The sequence below is a fragment of the Elaeis guineensis genome, chromosome 1 (assembly GCF_000442705.2).
Source record: "Elaeis guineensis isolate ETL-2024a chromosome 1, EG11, whole genome shotgun sequence".
NCBI lineage: Eukaryota > Viridiplantae > Streptophyta > Magnoliopsida > Arecales > Arecaceae > Elaeis > Elaeis guineensis.
Window position 1 is genome coordinate 11945092 of NC_025993.2, and position 10837 is coordinate 11955928.

At 40.1% G+C, this 10837-nt stretch overlaps 1 protein-coding gene across 1 annotated transcript; it reads right to left on the minus strand.

Annotated features, from left to right (window-relative positions):
* Positions 1-6498: 6498 nt before the first annotated feature.
* Positions 6499-10420, minus strand: LOC105037746 (UPF0481 protein At3g47200). Its single transcript, XM_073250677.1, is given in 4 exon segments — positions 6499-7213; positions 7216-8017; positions 8020-8480; positions 10313-10420. Coding segments are annotated over 3 exon segments (1701 nt in total). The 5' UTR covers positions 8473-8480; positions 10313-10420; the 3' UTR covers positions 6499-6767.
* Between the last annotated feature and the right edge of the window lie 417 nt (positions 10421-10837).

Sequence of the window (10837 nt, forward strand, 5' to 3'; positions counted from 1 at the left end):
CTCCACCGACCCAGTTGATCATTTGGAGAGCTACAAGGCTCTCATGACGATCCAAGGGGCAACCGATGCCCTCCTCTGCATCGGCTTCCCCACCATACTTCGCAAAGCTGCCAGGGCCTGGTACTCCGACCTCCGCTCAGGAAGTATTCACTCCTTCAGACAGCTCGAGCACTCTTTCGTGGCCCATTTCAGCACCAGTCGGAAGCCGCCACGAACCTCGAACAGCCTTTTTTCCCTCAAGCAGGGAGAAAATGAGACGCTCCGACACTTTGTGATGCGATTCAACGTGGCCACGCTTGAGGTTCGGGACCTCAACGAAGACATGGCTATCTCAGCCGTGAAGAGGGGGCTGAGGGGGTCTCGATTTACGTATTCTTTGGACAAGACCCTCCTCCGGACATACGTCGAACTGTTGGAGCACGCATATAAATACATGCGCGCAGACGAAGGAGCCTCCGACCGGTGCCTGACCGAGACCAGGGGCCTAAAGGAGAAACGAAGGAAAGGTCAGACTCTCGTCGAGCTTAGCGGGCCCCCGACTGACAAATGAGCCTCGCCCCGACGACGGAGCCCAAGATCGCCCCGGTGATGGAGCCCGAGATCACCCCGACGATGGAGTCCGAGGCTGACACGTCGCAGGTATGACTCCTATACTCCTCTCACTTCTCCTCGTGCGCAGATTTTGATGGAGATCGAAGGAGAAGAATATCTGCGGCGGCCTCCGCCTTTGAAGGCAAAGGGCCTCGACCGGCGAAAATACTGTCGATTGCATCGGGGCCATGGCCACAACACCGAACAGTGCATTCAGCTCAAGGATGAAATTGAGGCCCTCATACGCCGAGGGTATCTCGAGAAATTCCGAAGGAATCCGCTGACTCAACCCATCCCCGACCGACGACCCCAGCCGACTGAAGAGGCAACAACTAACCAACCCACGACCGGGGTTATCAACATGATTTCCAAACGACTGGATCCGGGGACGACTGCTGGAGGGGAGTCGATGAAGAAGCTATGCCAAAACGATGTAATTACTTTTACAGATGAAGATGCTCGGGGTATCCAAACTCTCCATGATGATGCTATTGTTATCTCGGCAACAATAACAAATTTTGATGTAAGAAAGATTTTCGTTGATAATGGAAGTTCGACTAATGTTTTGTTTACTCGACCTTCTCTCGAATGCGACTGTCGGCTGATCGGCTCAAGAGAGTCTCTACACCCCTGGTAGGTTTTGCTGGAGATGCTGTCACGGTTGAAGGAAAAGTTACTCTTCCTGTGACAGTTGGAACCGAACCATGACAAAGCACAGTTCACTTGACCTTTGCGATCATCCAAGTACCTTCGGCCTACAACGCCATACTTGGGAGGCCCAGACTAAACACCCTCAGGGCGATAGTCTCGACGTACCACCTGCTGGTTCGGTTCCCGATCAAAAATGGAATCGGAGAGATGTGCGGGGATCAATAGCTCGCTCGACGATGCTTCCAGATCTCTGCTCAAAGCAATGAATTGAAGGGCTCCCTGACGGTCGACAAGTTGGACCAACGGGAAGAGAAAGAATGGGGTGAACCGGCCAAACAACTGGTTTCCATCCCGATAGCGGAGAATCCTGAACGAGTAGTCTGGGTCGGATCCCGATGATCCGACCCTGAGCAACGGCAGCTAGTAGAGCTGCTGAAGGCCAATGCCGACGTATTCGCTTGGTCGGCAGCGGATATGTCCGGCATCCCCCCGGAGACGATGACTCACCGACTCAACATCGACCCAGCAATGAGACCGGTGAGGCAGAAGAAGCAGTCTTTTACTTTCGAAAGACAGAAGGCCATCGACGAGGAAGTGGACAAGCTACTTGAGGCAGGCTTCATCAGAGAAATCACGTACCCCGATTGGCTCGCCAATATTGTCATGGTAAAAAAAGCCAACGGGAGCTGGAGGATCTGCATCGACTATACCGACCTAAACCGCGCCTGCCCGAAGGACAGCTTCCCACTTTCGAAAATCGACCAGCTGGTAGACGCGACGTCCGGCCATCGACTGCTCAGCTTCATGGATGCTTTTGCCGGATACAATCAGATCCGGATGGCACCCGAAGACGAGGAGCACACAGCCTTTGTGACCGCCAAGGGCCTTTACTGTTACAGGGTAATGCCCTTCGGACTGAAGAACGCCGGAGCCACTTACCAGCGACTCGTCAATAAGGTCTTCAAAGATCAAATCGGGCACAACATGAAGGTGTACGTGAATGACATGCTGGTGAAGAGCGCGCAGACTACAGATCATGTTCGAGATCTTGAAGAAACTTTTCGTACTCTGCGACAACACCAGATGAGGCTGAATCCGACTAAGTGCGCCTTCGGGTGACTTCGGAGAAGTTCCTCGGATTCCTCATTTCTCAACAAGGAATTGAGACTAACCCTGAGAAGATAAAGGCGAACATCGACATGCAGCACCCGGATATCAAAAAGGAGGTACAGCAGCTTAATGGAAGGATCATCGCACTCAACCGATTCATCTCTCGGTCGGCTGAGAGATGCAAAATAATAGTCCAATAAAAAATAGGAAATTTAGGCTTCATTCAGAGGCTGCATGATCTATGCATATCTTCCAATGAAAGGGATAAGAAAACAAAGTTAACTTGCATGACCAAATTAAATTTGGTATGTAACTGAATTTTTGTAACCATTTAGCAAAAGTGGGTTGTCCCAAAGTTTGATTGTGATGTTCATCGTGACTCACGTTGCAGTGGCAGGTATAATGTCCTTATCTGGCCTTGTCCTTTTTGAGGACATGGTGACCACAATCACCTCATTGGTCATCATCCAATTAAGAAATGCCATTCTTACAAGAAAAACACTATATAGCTATCCCATCAATGCTGGGATTAAATCAGGGCTAAACAAGTAGCCAATAATAGGATGGTGCTTATATTGGGATCCCATACCTCCCACACCATTCAAAAGGGTGTAGCTTTCTATGATAAATTGGCTCATTGATAATATCTTCAATTAGTTATGATCTAAATCGGCTCCAATTATCATTAGGATCCCCATCATTGTCATGCTGAATTTGTATCCAGCTAATTTCACTCCATACTCTCGCCGCTCATAGCTGAAGCTAGTTGCAACTTATCAAGCTGATCCTGAGTGCCCACCTTAAGAATCCCATATGTTACCAATATGAGTAGGACTCATGGACAGTAGACTGCTTTCTACCTTGATCATACATGGAGTATGTAAAAGATGGTTCTTGAAAGAGTAACCTCGATTAATCATATCATGAGATTTTCACATGTGGTTAAGGTATCTATTTTGTATGCCATATCTAGGACTCATACAACATGATGGATTCTTTATTACTTTAGTCCCATCTCTTTCTATTTGACCCATGTATTTGATGAGCTTGTGGCAAGATGCCCATTCATGGCCACCTCAAAATTTCTATCACAAAAAAATATGAATGCTTAGGGCTTGGTTGGATATCTAAGCCCAAATCCAATGGGATTTATAGGTTGGGCTAAGACAACTGGCTAAGTAAATTTAGGTTAGCCCTAAATTTATAAGAACCTAGAGAGCTATTTAAGCAGGTTGGCCCAAATCTTATAAGAAGAAAAAAATTTGGATCAGCCCAAATCCCATAGGAAAAAAAATTTTGAATCGGCTTAAATCCCATAGGAAGAAAAAAATTTGGACCATCCCACTTAAATAGCTCTATGGGTTCGCAAAAATTTAGACCTAATCCAACTTGACTTACTAGGTGATTAGTGGCAGTAATTTGATATTAGGCAATGCATTGGGCATGTTTGGATTAGGAAATAGGCATGGCTCAAGTCCATTAAAATTTATTTTAGGTCACAATTTTAGAACATGAGCCAGTCCATCAACCAATTGGACCATGTTGGGTCATATCCATAAGAAATTTTTGAACCCATTTGGATCAATTTAGGTCAAGCATGATTCATAACCAACCCTACCCATTTAAGTCAGGCCACATGGGGTCTAGATTTGCATTTAATGTAAGATAAGAAAATAGAAAAACTATTGGTCATTATAATTTAGAAAGTATAATAATACTGACATGAATTATAACACTATAGATTAATGATAGTATTGGTGTGAGTATTATTGTATTTAGGAAAAAGATGTAGAGTTATTTAGGTTTTTACAAGAATATATGAGATCCAAAATATGAGGTATCAAAATTAAGTCAACACATGTCAAGGATTTGGCATTCAAATAAGACTGGTTATAAGAAAAAAATCTTAGATTTGTCATTTAGTAGAACTACGAGTAGACATGAGAAAGGGTGCATGTGAGAGTCTCATGACGGTAGACACACAGCAAGAGAAAAGTACAGGAGAAATCTAGTTAGTTAGAGGGAATGTAGAGATGGAGACCTCTTGGTATGCCACTTAGAAGTAATACCAAAAAGAAAAAGAGAGACCAAAACAGACCTTAAACTCACAGTTGCTGTTGTAGCAAGACGTCAATAAAAGAGGAATCGAAGAAACAAAGATCAATGTAAACGCATAGGATTTATATGGAAAACCTTTAAATCAAGGAAAAAACTACGAGCAAGAGATAGATGGAGATTTTTATTATCTTCAAAGCAAAATACAAGGCAAAAAAAAAATCTTAAAAAAGCACTCATACCTCAAAGACAATATATCTTGTCAAAATAGGTATATCAAGATATAATAAGAATCAGATTGGGTCCGTACTATGCTCTATCTAACAAGCTAGAAAGGTTCCTATTATCTCTATAGTTAGTGCTAATCTAAATGCAAGACACCTCTACAATTGCATCCTAATCAAATTCAATAATAAAAGTATTTGGAAGACAATTGCAAGTGTATTCTCTGATATCCATCTATCTTTTTCAAAACAGAAGATTGGTGCCATTACAAAACTGAAAGAGATGGAAGCATTCTTCAAGTATTGGTAGAGTTGAGAGCAGTCCAAACACCAGGTTATTTTATAATTTAAAATATCTAAACGAAGTCTTAGTCATTTAAACTTATTCTTACAAGATAAATCTAAGAACCAGTATTCTTTCTACTGAGGATTCAGTCCTTTTATTAGGCAAAGCATTTCGAAGATTTATGGTCACATAGCTTGATAAAGAAAATGTTTATAAGATATAAGTATGTAAACAAGTCAACACTTGTTGCCAAGGAGTTGTTAGGCTTAGGTCCTAGAGCTACTTGGCTGGCTTACCAGAATGAGCCGAGCAAATCATTTAAATCAGAAAGCAAGAATTAATAGAAACTAATGATGTGAAGCTTGGTTACTTGCAATAGTAGATTGGCTTGCTTAAAAGCAAGGAAAATCATCTTCAAATGCCATCAAAACAATAAGAGACACTTTCGAGGATATGAGGTCAAAACGAGGGCAATGCAAAACAGACGCCTTCTTAAGGCTGTTTAAATTTTCTAGATGATTTGGATAGTTTAGCTTTCTCTGTTAGTCCTCATCTCTGCTTTATTATTGTTTGCATTTTCTCTCCCTTGAGACTAAGCTGTAACACTTTGAGCTTCACCTGTTTTCATTATCCCTTTTTATTTCTTTTTTTTATTTCCATCTAATAAAGTGGGGTGTCATTCTTTGCTTCCCTTTCCCTCAAAAAAAAAAAAAAAAAAAAACAGAGCAAAACACCTGCTTCTTTGATCTCATCACCCACACAAAGAAGAGAGGTCACATCCAACGACTAAAGATTGGTTCTTAAGGCATTGTTATTGGATACCAATCTTTGTATCAGGGAAAAAAAAAAATTAAAAATAGAGAAATTGTTACCATGATATTGATGAACGTGAGTGGGGCATCATTACCTTTTTTTGTAAATCTTAAAGGAGGATCTATAAATGGAAAATCAGTGAGTGTGCATTGTAATAACATCGTCATCCAGAAAACAAGTCTACAAGTTTATCATTCATTGATGCATATATACATCTGATGGCTGGGCTCTTCCGGTATCAATGTTAGAAGTATAGAAAAAATGCAGCCAAAACCACCCATTATGTGTTAATCAAACATTAGCCAGGAAGCCTGTGTCTGCTGTGCAAAACTGGTGTTCTTGTCCTCTTTCCCTCCCTCTCACTTTCTATGCTTGTTTATGGATGTCCGTTTTGGTGAAAATTTGAATCCTTTTCTTTTTCATTCTAATTTCATATCATCCATTATTAGTGAAAATTAGCTACTCGATGAAATGCTTCTCTTTTCATTCATTGTGCTGTGATAACTATGCCCAAAACTTGCTGAACACAATTTTTAGAAGAAACGTAATAACACTACAATTTCCAAAAACTGATGTTTTTGAATATTAGAGGGAGAAGTGAGGCAAACTCAGATTTTGTGCGCAATGCCCATTAAACAAATATAGTATCAATAGGTGTTCTCGAGTAAAATGCATTTAAAATATCGAGATAAAACTTAACCAAATGAAGAATAAAGAAGAGCAGTATTTAATTCCAATTCCATGAGCTGGAACCTTGACACAACCACATTACAGCCAAGCCAACTTCTTATTAAATAAAATACCAACCATGATACATCACAGTAAATTATATTTTATGAGGTCAACAACATAGCCAACCGCATTTATCTATACTACCTAGCAACCACACTTAACCATCTAGTTTCTATTCTCCCCATATAAACAAAAGATTCTCCAATATCCATGTTTGGAAGGAATCCTTTCTTGTCCACTTACCCTTCCGGCCATTATATCTGTCTCCTGATCCGTGCTTGCATAGGAAAGGAGGCCAATAAGACCTAGGAAGAGTGAAGGTAGGACAGAGCAGAAAATGCTGCCTGCTCAGCGGTAAGCAAGAGCCCAGCGGTGGCTGCCAACACTGCGATTATAGTCCATGGCTTGCCAAAATAGTCTCGCCTCAGCTCACCAAACCATTGGTGCCATTTGAATTCATAAAACTTGCCTACTCTACAAATAACTTCCGTAATCTCTTTGTCAAGGTAGTTATTTTTCCAATCAAATTGTATCTGATCGCCCAATTGATTAAAGAGTTTTGCTGCTGCTTCATCATTGCTCAGTTTGTGCTCTAGTATGCGTTCCAAGCGAAGCAACCGCACGTCCTCAGCCTGGTCGATGATGCCATCCATAAAAAATACGTATGTCATGATGTACATCTCAGTTTTAGGATAGCATTGTTCGAAAGCCATGAGATTTCGGAAGAGATGACAAGTATAGCCATAGATTGTAGTGGTGGTATCTCCATCCATCCGCTTTTAAACATTAAACACAACCATGAGAGGCATGGCAGTGACCTCTGCTTGAATGTTATGTTCAAAAAACTGTCTGTCCCTTCAATTCTCTTGAACTTCACCCCAACCCTGTTGAGGTCCATCGCATTAGGAGTCCACCTGGGTGTAGATGGCAGAGCAACTTCCAATTTCTTCCCCCCGGGCTCTTTTTTTGAAAGCTTCCACTTGGATTCGATTGCACGACGAATCCGTCCTGGTGTCTTTTCTCCCTCTTTTGACGGGACCCGAGATAAATAAAATAGATGGAGCAAATGATGGTAATTTCTGGGGTCCTTTTTCTTGAATGATTTGGATTCCTGGGGATGGATGTCCTCGAAGAGTTGGAGGGCAAGGTCAACGAGATCAATCTTTTCAACCTCACATGGTTTGATCTCATCCAATAGCAATTGGATGATGAAGAAAGGAATTTGGTTCTCAAGCTTGAGCACGTCATAAACCACTATGTTAAAAGTGGATTGCTCTGCGTCATGTGGGTCCTCAAGCTGTTCATGCTCCTTCCTCATATTTGAAACCCTCCCATCTTCCTCCATCTTAATCTTCCACTCTCTCTTCTCTTTGCTTTTATCCTTCCTCATATTTGAAACCCTCCCATCTTCCTCCATCTTAATCTTCCACTCTCTCTTCTCTTTGCTTTCATCCTCCTCCTCTGTCTCCTCGTCCATCCCCTTCTTCCTCGCATGCATTTTTAGCATAAGATAAATGATGAAGCAGCCATCAAGCAACATCATCGATGCCAATTTTGGGCATTCAGCTCTGGAGAGAGTGCCGGATAGTAGCAATGCCGGACCATGTGATCCTGTTCCTTCAACTTCATCAGGCACTCCTTCAACAATTGATTTGCATGCTCTTCGCCTCCATGACGCGATAGAAGGTGCCAGACATACCGCCGCTTCTGGTCCTGCGTGACAGCGCAGTGACTCGCATGGTGAAAAGGTCCCAAGGAAGCAACAATTGGATCGTAGGCTTCACGATCCGACTGCCGGATGTGTTGGGGGACCTTGAAGATGGTGCATGGGCAGTCCCGATGGTCCGCAGGGAGTGCTGACGTTACATGATCCATCATTTCATCGATCCACACCTCGTCGGTTTTGCCGCTAGTGGATGGCATTCCTCTTGCAGTGCAACATGGACATTCTGGTTCAAGATTGGACAAATCGGCTGAAGGGATTACATTTGGGCCGAGAGATTCATCCATGTTACGACCTAATTTATAGCGCACACGACCAAGTAAGTTACTATAACTACTTCTAAGAGATTATCTAACAGACTTTTAGTTCAAAAATTAAAATAAATGATTTGCCAAGAGAAAATTCTACAGATGCTACTAGCAAGCTACTATAATATATTAAACGTAGGCTGAACAAATTTGACAACATGCACAAACAAGCAAAATAATTTTGATCTTTGAGATGTATCATGATCATCCAATAAAAAAAGTTAATTTCATGGTTATGCAAGTGATGGTGTGAAAGCAATCTCTAGGATTTAAATATTTCTCAAGCACAAAAAAGGCAAACATTCCAAAATTAAGAGATCTGGATATTAACTAGGAATAAGGATTTCCTGTGGTTTATTCAAAACCATATTACATCCATGATCCAAGAACTCCAAGTCAAAAAAGGTAAAAGAAAGATGAATCCTCAAAACCAGAAAAACTAAAAATAAAAAAATAAAATTTGAATTATCTCTCATATAAGAAAAATAAAAAAAGATAAGTAGAGAATATAAAAAATTCACATCACATCATCAAAAGTTCCAACTTCTAATCAGTAAAAAAATAAAATTGAAGAATTGCATTGAGACTATGATGATACGTATGGTAATCATGAAATTGTGATTTTTTGAGGCATTTTATTTTTTTAAAAAAAAATATATGAGGTCTTTCTTTGGTTGGAGCAACTCAAAAGTCAGCCTTTCCGGCTTCACATCGCCCACAAATTAAATATAAAAAAAGCTATGTGCCCAAAAAAGTTGTGTCCCTCATGGGATTGGAGAAAAAATTCCAGCCACAACAGATTTCACTCATTGGAGAAAAAAGCTTCGTGCTGATGAAGTTACACAGGTGAAATGACCCAAAGGATCCTGGATTATCAATGTTTTAGTCTGAACAAGGTAAATTAATTTAACTCTATTCTTATTGAATTTTTCATTCTATGTACTAGACATTGTTATTTGCGCATCTTGACACGAGAGCGGGTGATAATCTAAACCAATATATATTTTATATTTAAAATCTATATAGGACTTTCAATAAATATATATGGAGCAATTACTAGTGCGTACTGCTGAGTCACCCATTACTAAAATTGCAAAGAAATCTTACACGCGCGTGCACGCGCACACAAACACACACATGCACGTGCATATATATATATATATATATATATATATATATATAATATTATTTTATAAAAAAATAATTTTTATTAAAAAATAAATAATTAAAGTTTTTTTGTACAATTCAAAAACTCAGCTAAAATTGTAAGAAACAAGAGGAAGAAAGAAGTCGTAACACCAAACCTGATATTATATGTGAAACACACTTGTGAGCAATCATAGGATATTCAGTAGTTTAGGGATAAAATTTTTATAATCGAATCAATTATAAAAAAAATTATGATCGGACCGTCATCATCTACCACGTATTCGAAGTATGCCGCACATGCTTATGCACGCACGTTAAAATAATAAAAAAATATGAATGGATAAATTTTAGATATATTTCAACAGTTTTGATAAATATCACATAATCTCTTAGAGTTTATTCATTTTTATTTTTTTAATAGTTTAACATGCGTGTATAAGCACACACAGTGTGATTCGAAGACATGACAAATGATGATGTTTCGATTATAATCCTTTCTATAATCAATTTGATCATAAAAATTTTATTCGTAGTCCAGCATCTCAACTGATAAAATAGTTGATGACTCGAGAAGATAGCAAACATGCTTTTTTTAATTAAAAGAATGCGCACACCAAAAAAAAAAAATACTCAGCGGTATTATAGCAAGGGTGGGAATCAAGAACTTAACGGTGCACGAACGATGGGCTCTCGGTGGAAGTGATCTTCAATCCTTCTAATCTCTTTCCTCGCCCTGCTCAATCACTCCGAATCTTCTCTGTCTCTGATTCTGGGATCTATCAACAATATATAAACATGGCCTGGCACCTCTCTGGGCTTGACTTTTCGCCCCCCCGGTGGGGCCGCACTGCAGGAACCCGGAGCCTTCTAAGGTGACTATCAAGATTGGAGAGCTATGTACCAAAAAAGAAAAAAAAAAGACTGGGGAACTCCATAGCGAAAATGACAGGGAAAAATCATTCCTCTTGACTCCACATTGCTGGACGACTTGTGTGGATGATTTGACGGTAGTCTTGATATTTTAACCGTTAGCAAACTCTCTGCTATCTTATCAAAATAGGAAAAGTTTTAGATAAATTTATTAATTTAATATTATTTTAAAAAAATTATTAAAATAATATTTTTTAAAAATATTATAAAAATATTATTTAAATTAAAATTATCTTAATGTAGGACGATTTTATGTGCTGACTCA